This window comes from Aphis gossypii, chromosome 1 (assembly GCF_020184175.1).
Source record: "Aphis gossypii isolate Hap1 chromosome 1, ASM2018417v2, whole genome shotgun sequence".
NCBI classification, from domain to species: domain Eukaryota; kingdom Metazoa; phylum Arthropoda; class Insecta; order Hemiptera; family Aphididae; genus Aphis; species Aphis gossypii.
Genome location: NC_065530.1, coordinates 21,203,533 through 21,217,280, shown reverse-complemented (window position 1 = coordinate 21,217,280; position 13,748 = coordinate 21,203,533). Strand labels below are relative to the sequence as shown.

Here is a 13,748-nt window from a genome sequence, read left to right as displayed (position 1 = left end):
CACCCACGTGAGCGACAATAATTTAACCAGGAAACATCGAAACTACCTTATGATTTCGCCTTCAGATCAAGGCTGAACATAATTAAAGAGTTTTACCCGCAAACATGTATATTATATAACGTTAGTGCGTGTGCCTGAGTGTTTCTCGAGTAGTGTGCAAAATAATAGACGGACAATTATCCGAACAACGCCATCGTTTCAAGTATTCCTTGTGACTGGTTTTTAATTGCTACGATAACACACTGTATATTTTACGTATACACAAGTAGGTCTATACCTATTCCGTATTATAATAAAATACAATTCGAGCCACTACAACAGCTTAAAGCCTGCGGTCTCAGTTCCTGTGCACAGTTCAGGTGCTTCAGCGTATTTAGTTGTGGCAAGAAACGCATATTATTCGGAAGGAGTGATAGAGAGAGGAGAGCAGTGAATATGCAAAATGGTTTAAACTAAACAATAAATAAATAATCATTAAATATATATATTATATATTGTTTATGCATCCAGTGGCCTCTTTAAGGTAGGAGGTAAAGCCATATAATAGGCCATATATTATGATATAATAGGCGTGTTACACGTCATATTGTCGATAAGATGAAAAACCGTATAATGTGCTGAAAACCGATTTTTTCATTACTTACAAAAAACATTTAAAAATGTTCAAATATTTCCTATACCATGTGTTATTATTAAGTAAAATTCCATCTAGTCTGAGATAGTTTTTTAAATTATCCTAAATACGCATCTGTAATATTATAAAATTTTTTAGACTGATCTACGATTTTTTGGAGAACAATTTGTCGCCAGTTACTTTATAACATATGTGACAATACTATACGTAACATGATATTGTACGTACGACGTTATGAATTTTTTGAATCAGATTCATTTTTAGTTCACAGTTTTTGCACTCCACCGCAGCTAAACAATTCTTCCGTTATTTTTGACTTTCTTTTCGTAAATAACTTTGAATTTTTAACGCAGAAATCTATCACACTGTGATCTGTCTCTCTCTATCGTTTACTTATTCTTTCTCATTCACTTATTATTTTTCCCTGTTTTTCCTTTTCCCTTCCACTCATTGTGTATACTGAATACATTTACATCCGGTAGGTGTTTGCGATCCATTAACGAAGGTTCACTACAGTAATGATACTCAGTCAAATGAAATGACACCGAATGTTTGATATATCGTTTGCGCACACCTATTGTTGAAAATAACCCTTTTATAACGCTGCAGCTTTAGATCCTAGGTAATTTTATTACCAACAGAATCTGTATAAACGGCGAGAGATAAAATAAAATAAAAAAATGCATTCATCGCCATGCTCAGAATCTAAACACGTGATTTAATTCCTTGTATTAGAATATAGGTATGCATATAACGTATATTCGACAATAACGGGATTATTGGAACGCAATGGTTAATATCGGTATAATAGAAACAACTGTTTTGTAGGTTTATTAAAAATTAAATCCAACGTATTGTATATTTTAAATTTTAATTGAAATCGGTTTATACTATAAGACAAGATTTTATCTAACTCTACTAAAGTAGTCCGGTAATATAATTTTCAATTCAATGATAATAATTGTTTCGTTTGATGCAATTAAAGTTCAAGTATTCAAGACAAAATTCTGTACAATTTAAGGTTTTTTAAATTGTTTAATGGTGTTTTCAACTTAAGCAAAAAGAGACTATAAGTTATATTGTATTTGCAATTAATTTTAATAATTATATAGGCTAATATTAAAGTAATCAGTAATTTAAGAACAGAGATAATTAAAAATTAACATTTAGTTTAAATATAAAACGAGATAATATTATTTTCCTATAACTATGTTCATTTTTAATATATATTGATTATTTTCTCAGTTAATATAGCTACAAATTTAAATTGTAAAACGATATATTATAGATAGGTTTTAAACACAAAACATCAATTACCAGCAATGCCTTCTAAATCCAACTAAATTAAATCATTAAAAAACTATAATATACATTATGTATAGTCATGTGTTTTTCATTTTAACGTAACTATAGTCAATTTGTATAAAAAGAATAAAACCTTTTTTATTTAAATTGTCTAGTATTATATATTGATCAATCATAAGTTATCGTAGTATTTATACCAATAGTTAAATTATAATTATCAATGAGGGGAGGGGGGTGAATTAAAACAATAAATTAGAGCAATAATTTTATAATAACGAAAGATAATAATTTCATAATTCAAATTTAAAAAAAAAATGATTTAAGGAGACGATCTAACAACTGTTTACCTCTATTCAGCTACCATAGCTGTAGCAGGCGTAGAAAATATTTAGTAGAGTTATTTATTATGACGGTATAACCTTAATCAAAAAAACAATATAAATAAATAAAACGTCTCATGTTTAGTTTTAGACATGAGCTCCAAAATAAATCGTTCTAGTCATATTACTCAAGAGAGGATGCTTGTTATTTTATTACCGTAAATATTTTTTCCAAAAGAATAACTTATGAATTACTTAAACGAATTTAAATGTCCAATTTCACATGATTACATAATTACCCACAAACTATTTGAACTAGGTATTAGAAATACCATTATGGTTTCCAATACATGCACACACATCCTATTATTTTGAATCAACTTTATTTTTACTATATAAATACGCTTTCGATAAAATATACCATACACTAAATAATTGAAGTATTTTGCATATATAATATATATCACCAATAAAAGTTTTTGATATTATTTCGAAGTTTTTCAGAAATCGAATAATATTAAGTTGAAAATAAACATAAAAAGATTATTAAAATGGCAGTGCAAAATATGTTCCTTAAATCAAATAGTTGTCGTCAGATTGAATACAAAAATATAATATAAACAATAAAATATAAGTTAAACCGAAAAAAGTGTAAAAGTTAATAATAATGTAATTATTAAATGAAAAATATTAATCCAAATATACTTAATTTCAACGATACCTAGTATACAGAATAAATAAATAAAAGTTTAAATAAGTTATGATAAACATGAATTTAATTTAATTATGATTTTAATAAATTGATGCATCGACGATGGGTTGTTGTATTACTGCCTGTAATGAATACGATTTAAATTAAAATTATATTTATTCGATCAGCCATGTAGATCTTTAACTGTATATACCATAATATTCCAAATGAAAATTATACAATAATAATATAATCTACGTATAGATGGTTCTATACAATTCTAAAGTCCTGATTGAAATAAATAATATACATATATAATTGGATATTCAATAAATATACATTTCACAGCAGTTTTTTAATTCGAATCGGTATTTGAAAATATATTTAAAGAATAAATACGTGCATCATTGTGAAAACCCAATACAAAACGTGCAGTGTTAAAGAATATATAAAATACGTGTGATATATTCGACACAGTATTGTGTGTGGAAAATGCATTTATATAATTTTTTATTTACCCAAAATAAAATGATAGGTGTATTATATTGGTATATATATACACAGATATGTTTTAAATTCAAACTCTTAAATGAACATATGATATTCAATGTATTTACTAGAAATAGATTATTGATTTATTGATAGTACAGAAAGACACAAAATATATTCATATATAAATTATAAATACATTTTTTTGTTCAAATAAATCTATACTTGTTAAAAACTTAAGATTTTCAAAATGTACTGTTAATTTAAAACTATTAAAATCTAAAATTATGTTTACATACTGCACTTTAAGTTACGTTGTAATCTGTATAAGAATTGGATGGTTAGAAACAAGACAATCGATTTTTTTGTCTACTTCCCATCTATGAATAATAATATGTTTTATATTATAATAATTGTTTATACAAGAACGTGAAATAAATGCTGTAAAAAGTATCACAGTCTATATATACAAAGTATTCCTCGAGAATTTAATAATTTTAAGTGGTATACAGAGACTAAAGTGTGGCAAATATACACATACACATCAAGAACTTTATTAAATAAAGAATCTACATTATCCCAAACCTTTAAATTTATTAATTTTCACGGACCTATACTATACATCACGTATATACACATACAATTTTATTTTTTTTTTATTTTTCATAGCATATATTACATAATATTATTTTATTTCAAGTGTCAACATTAAACAGATACCGTGTAGGTATCTTAATTCAGTTTTACAATCCATGGCTTAATATTACATATATATGATATACATCATTTTTTCAAGTCAAAGTTTTAATAATACGCATAAATATATATATATATATATATATATATAAACTCGTATACTGACCCAGTTTAGAACATTAAATTAAAACTTTAAGACTAGAAAAGCTGTGTAAGACAGCATAATGACTCTTTCATCCCTTTATTTTAACCCACATAAAGGTACTGTTTATTATATTCAGGTGTAAATTATAAGTAATAATCAACTAATCTGCATTCATTCAATAATAAAAAAAAGGAAAAGAATTAAGAACTTCTAGAAAAAAAAATCCAATAATCTAATTACACAACTTGAATGTGTAACTGAGACAAGCTCGATTTATTTTTAAACATGACACCAAAATCACGGTCCTGATGAAATAATAATCCAACCGAAAACCCATTTAGTTTCTAAGAACCAAAAAGGTTGGGATGAGCATTAATTTATTAAAAAAAAAACATATTTTTTATGAATTATCAAAAAGGCTTTATCAACCTCTCTAAATTTACATAAAGGTTTCAATAGAATACAAATTAGTGTAAATTATGTCAAAACCAAAATCTCCTGTAAAATATAATTAGATATATATGAATTTGGATTGGCTATAAAATAATAAGAAACCATATTATATTATTTAGGTGGTTCTCAACGCGTGTTATCTATAACAATTACAATTCATTACTATTTACTTATATAAGTATGATATTTAATAACATGTATTGCTAATAAGAGATGTCTCTCAATAATCATATCAAATGATTTATTAACATATAATTATTTAATTATACTTACATAAAATTACGCAACCTGAAATGGGCAGTAAATAATTTAATAATCGTTTAACAATGCGCAGTTAAGTATAAAATCGATGTGTTTGTAAAATTAAAAAAAAAAATTGAACCGCAAATAATTGAGCTATTTCAAGATATTTTAATCATATTTATTTCGTAATTTTAAAGGTGCCTAAAAAAACATAAGCATACAATTTTTTTTTAAATACAGATATTGGCACAATGGCAGGGATGCGTAAGTACGTATTATATTGGCGCGCATGACTGATAAAGACTCGTTATTCCGTTTCGCTTATTCTACGTACCTATATAATTATAATACAAAATACAATAAATAAGGGGCACCTCCTAACTTATCGTATCGGTGTATTATATAATTTGTTCCATTTTTTTTTTCTTGGAAATTCCCTATCCCCTCGACAAGAGCACTTTCGCGCATCTAACGCATAAATTAACACACGGAATAATTAATAGAGCAGCTAGGCATAAACACTCGAGGGCAATGAAAAAAAAAAAACAAAAAACAATAATTAGAAAAATAAATATGCGTCTCTAGTACATTCAATTGACTGTTCAACTGCGTTATACAAGTACTTATTTGTATATATTATATTTATAATATATTTTGTATAAGATACACGCATGTCTTCTCCTATCGCACGTGTTCGGCATTTTTGTTATAAACGTGATGCGTCTGTTGTTTAATCCCACAAATTCGCCGAACCGTAATTGTCGATATACGCAATTCACGTACATGAAGGTATATACGTATATAGATATCGATACCGCAATATAAACTCGAGGCCTTGAATGAAAATTCGTTCGATTTATAGGCCGTAATCGTAAACGATTATATTGTTTGACGCGCGGTCGTAAAACTATTCGCAACGTGTCGCAAGACTGCTGCAATCATATCATAATACATACACCCAATAATACGACGATAATGTTGAAGTATGATATAAAGTATGTACAGTATGGTCCATATAGGATCCGCCATAAGTCGGACCAGAGTCTATCTTTTTTTTTCCACCATGTTATATTATAAAATCGTGAAAATCTTTTTATAAATACGCATATTTTTTTTTTTTAATATCTCAACCCCATTTCGACATGTTTGTATACACCGAGTTGTCCAATGCTGGAAAATTGAACTAATCAAAAATATTATCGTAATATTTGTATTAAAAATACATTGAATATAGTGATATTTATTGAAAAATTACCGTTAACAAAAAAAATAATTTTTACGAAAACCACGCACAAACTCAAAAACTACCCTCTTCCCTCCACGACTAGGTAAAACAATATTTGATGAGACTACACTGTGTCTTGCTTAGTTGTAACCTAGTTTCCCTTACACGCCGGTTTTAACTGGTAATGGTTAAATTTTAAAATATAATATCGTATATATACGCGAGGGATGAAAAAAAAATGGCTAATGGGATTTATTTGGAATTCTTCTGGCTTTCTGGAGCGCAATTATTTGGTCACCGAGGAGTTTAAAATATTCAACGTTGTCTAAAAACTGTCAGTTCTTTAACGTTGTTTTTTTTTTTTCAAAGCAAAACACAATGAATACGGATGAATATCGTACTGCGAGAGGTTATAATAATAATACATACACGAATTCATTTGTTATATTGTTATTTAATTTTTAACTGTAAAACGTCGGAATGTAATCGTTATAAACGGGGGTTGAATGTCTTTTGAAGTGACCAAACCCTTTTTCAGCAAACCAATGCAACTGTTGTAACAGATTACTCCCCAGGCAGAAAAAAATGTAATAATAAAACCTAACCAACCACCACATCCACCAGTCTATTGTCGTTACCCATCCTCCTAAATTATTATCATGATGTTGAAGTCTCGGTGGTGTGCATTTGACCTATATACTCGTACACTTGAATAGTCGTCGCCGCCGTCCGGGGTCAGTGGTACGCGAAATCAACTGCAGTATTTGTAATACGTATACAAGCAGGGCACTAAAAGTAAACAACATTATCCCGCTAGCCAATAATATAGTTTCCCCAAGACAAACTCTTTTATTTCTCATTTAAAACGACTACTGGGAAAAAATAACACCGAGAAAAATCTGTTATTAACTTTTTATAACGAAAAAACTTTTTCAAAATGGATAACAAAGTAATGTAGTTTTTTTTTTAAATTTATTTTTATGTTTATATTGTGCACCTCTTTATTTTCTCAAAACAAGTACCTGCCGAAATAAATACGAATATTTTTAATTTTATAACATGCTATATTACTTACTGACATTATTAGCATTTTTGATATTTATTTAAATGTATTTATTAGTTTTATACGAAATCGTTACCATACTTAGGTACCTAATGAATAATTTAGAAAAATAATAAAATATATCACATATGCAAGAATGTCACGCTACCCATTTATTTTATCATATAAAATAACAATATCAGAAAATACTACTCAATTGCAAATTGTAACCCAATATATATAATTTAAACTTGAGCCTAGATATTTTATCGGGAAGACTTCGTTATTTTTCTTTTTCTTCTTCTTTTATGTCTAAATTATTGAACCACATTATCTCTTTCCAGGAACTTTTATGTCTTGTACAATCCGTGTCCCTTCAAATTTCTCACATTCATTCCAATGTTTGCCTACCCTTTCATATAAATTCTATACAACTGTGCTTTTAATAGGTACTCCATTAAATATAATTTTCTAAAAACGTAATAAATGAATTTATTTTAAATTTTTCAAACCAGATAATCAGGAATAATAATAATTATAATATAATAATTTAATCCATCAGGATAAGACTAAGTTTTTTAAATAAATAATTTACTATTATCAGTTACAGTTTTTTTCCTTTAACGTTAATGGAAATTATTCATTCTATAATGTATCGTTATATTATTAAGTTATATTAATTATTACAGTATTCTAAATTACTGTACTTAAGCGATCTGACGCTTACTTCATAAATAAATAGAATAATAGTTAACTAGAATCATGAATTTCGTTGTAGACTAGTATTTTCAAATAGTGAAATCTCATAAACAAAATATGAGTAAACCCGTGACCTTCAAAATGTGAAAACCTATAGTAAAATATTCAAATGTATGATTTAAATGTATTTTGTTTCATGATAAATACTTTTATTATTAGTAAAGTTTGTGAGCATTTATTATCAGAAATGGTTTCTACTTTTTTACACCGTTATATTTTCACGAGAGCATGACAGTATGTAATTTTGATAAAATATTTAGTTAATAAATCATATACCTACCTACCAAAATGTTTTAATTAGATTCTGAACAATTTTAATCAAAATTATTGTAATGAATAATAATAAATTCAAATGGGTACATATATTTTTATCTATAACTGAAGTTTGTATTTTGATATTTTAACAATAAATTAGTCATGTTAATTTTAAATATTGTTCTCAACAAAATTATTTATGAATTTTAATACATATAGAATAAGATTTATATCAACGAAATTGATAATTATGTGCCTAATTTATTAGTCATTTTATTAGTAAATATTGTTCAAAAAAAAAAAATATTTATGAATCTTAAATAAAATAGATAAAATAATAAGATATATGTCGACAAAATTAATAATTAAGTAATTAATCACGTTAGATGAAGAAGTGTTCAAAGAAAAAAAATACATAAAATGAACAAGTAGGTACTTACCTATAGTAACTAGAATTATATAAAAAAAAATATGTATTTATTATTTCTGATTACTGCAAAGTTAATTGTTATATCAAGTTACAATATCTTAGAAAACTATGAAAAAACTAGATGTAGATAAAATAATATGAAATAATTTATAATTGAATAAAATAAAAAATTATTATTTAAAACCTTAATTTAATTTTTTAAATGTGAACTTTTATGCGTGTAAAACTAAATGATGTAATCATTTATAATGTCGTATAGAAATAACCAATAAGTCATAATACTTAAATTACATTTTTTTATTACTCGTTTATTTGATAAACATCAATATCTATCTACATTAAGTACCTACCTAATTTGTAATTTATATAAAATATTTGAATTCTTAAGTTTTCATTATAAAGTCCATAGTACATGTTGAATAGCAAAATCTTTAATCATTTTTTAAGAATTATTAACTTAATCATTAAAAATTTTAACAGCATTTAAAAAATATATGTAACAATTTTCGAGAAGAGAGGTACCGTGTAGGTATTGACTGTATTGAAATTAAATACATTTGATATAACTATTAAGACTGCAACCTTGAGAAATGTTGGTGCAAAAGAGCAATATCACATACTCATCTGCAGGAAATTAAATTACGTTATTATTTACTTGTGTTCTCAACAACATAATATTAATGTGAACAAGGTTTTTCTAGTCTACTAATAAGAAACAAAAAGAGAAATGGCTAGCACGCAAACGAAGACATATGTTTAGCTTTGAGTAACAGTATATCTATCTTAGAATTCCAAAATTACTGAGAGTAAGCCAAATTCAAAAATGGAATTAAGCAATTGCAAAATAATAAAAACATAACATAATAATATTATGTTATATTATTAATAACTTTTAATAATTAACTATAAACATCAAGTAATAATATTAATCATTAAGTATAATATAATATAGGTACATCATTTTTCAATTTTTTGGTATGTTTTTATTTATGTGCAAAAAAATTCTCTGTAGATTAACTATAAAATTGAGGTGGTCCATGACCTATAAAAAGTACTCAGAGTGGTCCGTGATGGTAAAAAAATTGAGAAACACCGATCAAATGATATGTATATTCAATGATTATTTTTTATTTATGTTTTACAAAAAAATATCTGTTTACTGAAAAATTAACTAAAAACTATTACACGATAATAAATGTTAAATTACCTACTCGTAATATTTTAGTCATCACAATAATTAGATAATTTTAGAGCACCCTTTGGATCTGCTAGGGTATTTCGTAAAAAAAGATAAATTATTATAAGCATTATTTAAAAAATATATTTATCTAATAGGACCTATTATATTTACCTATGCTGTTAGATATAAACAAATGTTTTAGTGAAATAAATTGTAATTTTTATTTATTTTTATTATTTATAAAACGCATTTATTGAAATATAGATTATTTCGTATGTAAACGAATATATTCGTTTATTAATTTATCAATAAGAGAATAATAATATTATACTACATAATATACAATAGTAACTTCCAAATATAGCTACTATTTAGAATAAATAAAAAAACGAGGGACTATTAAATACTACAGTATTGTCATTTGTAGTAAAAGGGCAAAAACCATGAAACACAAATTAAAAAAAATAAATAAATGTTTGTGCTAAAACTCTCTGAGATTGAGTACTAACACAATTCAAAGGCTGACCTCAAAATGTTTTTAAGTGTTTGTGAGGAATTCTAAAAGTGTTGTATAGTATAACGTCCCCGCACGGTAGGTCAGGTACGCGGTTGGAATAATAATACAGCAGTGAGCTCCTCGTGTGCGCGCGTATTTCAACAGCAGTACCTAAGTCACACTCTCGACTTTGACTAATAATGGAAATTACCAAGAAAGATTGAAAGATTTATCGTCACGATTTACGAATATATTATATATTATTTTAACATTTCAATCATTGAAAAATTTAAAACGCGATTTTGTTTACGAAGATCAGCTCATCGTTTTCACCGTTATGACAAAACTCGATACATCCGTAAAATAAGCGTATACTACACGGTACAACAATAGTCAATAGATAATGATATTGTACGTAGAGCGTCGAATCCATTCTAAATGTATCATCACTGTGTTCTAGGTCATGATCAGATATTAACCACATACCATTAATCTTCATCTGATCGAAATAGTGTACGTAGGTACAACAACAATAAGAATAATATATTATTATTATTAATCAACTGCGATAATATACGATCGGTATTACACGCACAGACAGCGTTAAATATTACCGGCGAACGTACCACGTGTATTGTGTGTATATTATTTGACTGTGGAATGTCATTCAAACGAAGATTACGGTTTCATAATTTGAGATTTGTCATTTTGGACAATAATCATTATTATTAATATTATATAAATATCCGCGTACGAATTAGGTATATACGACAAGTACCTATTTTAAGCCCACGGACATGTCCATTCAAGTGTACAATATACTGTCATCAAAATACCGAATACTACTCTATCGAACTACACGATACGCGATTATGATAATAAATAATCGCGTCGTCGATTACTAACAATTTAATAACTATATTATATTATATTATTTTAATCGTAAGGTCGGAGATGGCACAGTAACGAATTAAACCTGTTTGTGCGTTATTATCACAATCATTATCTAATATTATAAATTATAATAATAGTACTATAATATCGTATAGTAGGTAGGAATCGTCGGCGACAACGGTGACGAACCGGTGCGGCGTACCTTTTTGGCGGAATCGTCTATTCGACCTACATAGATTTAAGCCCGGCAAAATAGTGTTCCATCACAGTCGTCTCGTGTGTAGGTGACCGACTGGCGTACATTACGAAAGCTGGGTAAAAGCAGTCAAGAGCATGTGCCCATAGTTTAAATACCACCTACCTACTTACTATACGAAAACGAAATGGAACAGAGCACCGGCTCTCGGATGTTAAGGTATAGAGCCGCTTTATCGGCCTTCTGTTTTAGTAGTCGTTCTAACCTAAAATCAAGTCGAATTCGCCGGCGAAATCCGACCGGGTGCCGGTATAGCAACACGACTTATACCGACGTGAGAACGTGTTTTGATATCGTTTACCCGTCCAGTGCCCAAAAAAACACAAAACCTTCGGGTGATATTTTTACTTCGATCGACGTCTCGTTTTCAAAGTCGTTACATTTTAAATTTTAAGTTATAATATATTATCATTGCGACTCGACAGCATTAATCGAACTTTCATTATCACAATATACATTTCGCTACAATATTTTTTTAAAATTCCAGCTTTTCACTATCATTAATAGTGCCGTCATCGGACTTGTACGTACCTCGGGAGTACTCGTGGGGGTCAGGGCGAGAGGGTTAAAATCTAAACTACACATAGCGTAGGTACATATAATATATACAAGTATACAACAACTGACCTCTGGGCGTCAACAGGTTGTCTTTGCTGGACATGTCGGCGGCGCCGGCGGCCGGCGTCCCGTAGTTCATCTCGAACTGGACCGGCGTCAGCGTGGACGGCGGCAATTGGTGTCGGTCCGGCGCTCCGGAGTGTCGTCCGCCGTTCGCGGCTGTCGACGTCGTCTCGCGGCGACGGTCGTCCGACTCGTCGTCTCCGGCGGAGTACGCGACGTTGTCGGCGGCGGTCGGCGACATGTCGGCGGTCGCGCGTTGGCCGTCGGCGGTCGTACAGCGGTCGGGCGTCGCGGGCCGGCGGCGGTCGGCGGATTCTTCTTTGGGTTCTACGCGCAGCGGCGGAGGCGTCATCGGTAGGACTTGCGATTGCTGCGGCGACGGCGGTGCGAGTGCGGCGCTACGAGTCGGCTGCAGCAGGCCGCGGACATTCGAACGACGACGGCGGCGAGCGCGATACGGCGGGCTGCGGTCGGACCACCGTAATGGGAATATTATTAATATATATTAATAATAATAATAATATACGACGTTTTCTATCCGACGACCTGTTTGTGGTTTGGCGGGCGCGGGTTGCGATTTACCTCGCGATCCGTGTCGGCGACCGTATTATATACAGCGACGCGATCGTATGCCGACGGCGACGACTCGAACAGAACACGCGGACGAGAGATCCACACGATTGAGAGAGCCGTCCGGCGTGGTGCGAGTGCAATGTGCATACGCTCTCCCCCCCACCGTCTCACTCCGTCCACACGACACCCCGCCCACTCTGCCGCCTTCCCACCACGCGCCGTAGTGCGCCACTATATTACTACGACTACTACGGCTACTACTACTACTACTACTACTACTACTACTTCTACTACTCTACTTTCTACCTACTACTTCTACGACCGTAAAACATGTTCTGCAGTGTATGTGCTGTTCGTAATAATAATGTATACAGTGCTTAATACTTATACTTATTACTACCACTACTACCACTACTACTACTACTTTCGACGTGACATTTTTTTTTCCTCGCCCTTTATCGTCGAGTAAGTATCTCTGCGGGTTTTCAAGGTCTGCGATGCGCGATCCTCGCGGAATATAACCACCCCCGACAGCCGCCCGCGCGCGACAAGTGCACTCGACGAGCCGCGTAGTTTTTTCTCACCCTCCGCCGCGAGAAATGTATTTTATTATATTATTATAATCAAATATGATAATATTATATTCGCGGCATCGTCCGCGACCGTTTACCGTTCGCCGTCGGTGTAATATTATCGTAGGGTGTATAGCTCCGCTCGCAGTACTGACTGATGTGCTGTCGCTGAAAATTTTCATTTATTACCTTCTTACTTCTCTCGCACACGTCTTGATTTATGTGCCGATATTTAAGGAAAATACGTCATTTAGCCGGTGATATCGGGTTACGAAACGCCTAGAAGTTTTATCGAATTTCTAGCCGAAGGTTAGGCAAATAGTTATTATGAAAAACAGGTTTTGAATTGGGCGATCGTAGAGTTGTAGGTAACCACCGCGAAGCGGATAGGTGGGTGTTTTTTATTTTTCAAATAGTATTTGTTTTAAATAATTGTGCCCGTACGAAATATCAACTTACACGAGAATGT

At 30.5% G+C, this 13,748-nt stretch overlaps 1 protein-coding gene across 1 annotated transcript in view; it reads right to left on the bottom strand.

Annotated features, from left to right (window-relative positions):
- The window catches only part of LOC114128847 (putative inorganic phosphate cotransporter), a 71,748-nt gene extending 58,918 nt beyond the window's left edge, over window positions 1–12,830 (bottom strand). Inside the window, exon 1 of the mRNA XM_050198500.1 lies at window positions 12,141–12,830. Within this exon, the coding sequence (XP_050054457.1) occupies window positions 12,141–12,486 (346 nt within the window). The 5' untranslated portion in view covers window positions 12,487–12,830. The remainder of the gene's footprint in view (window positions 1–12,140) is intronic.
- Window positions 12,831–13,748: the final 918 nt, after the last annotated feature.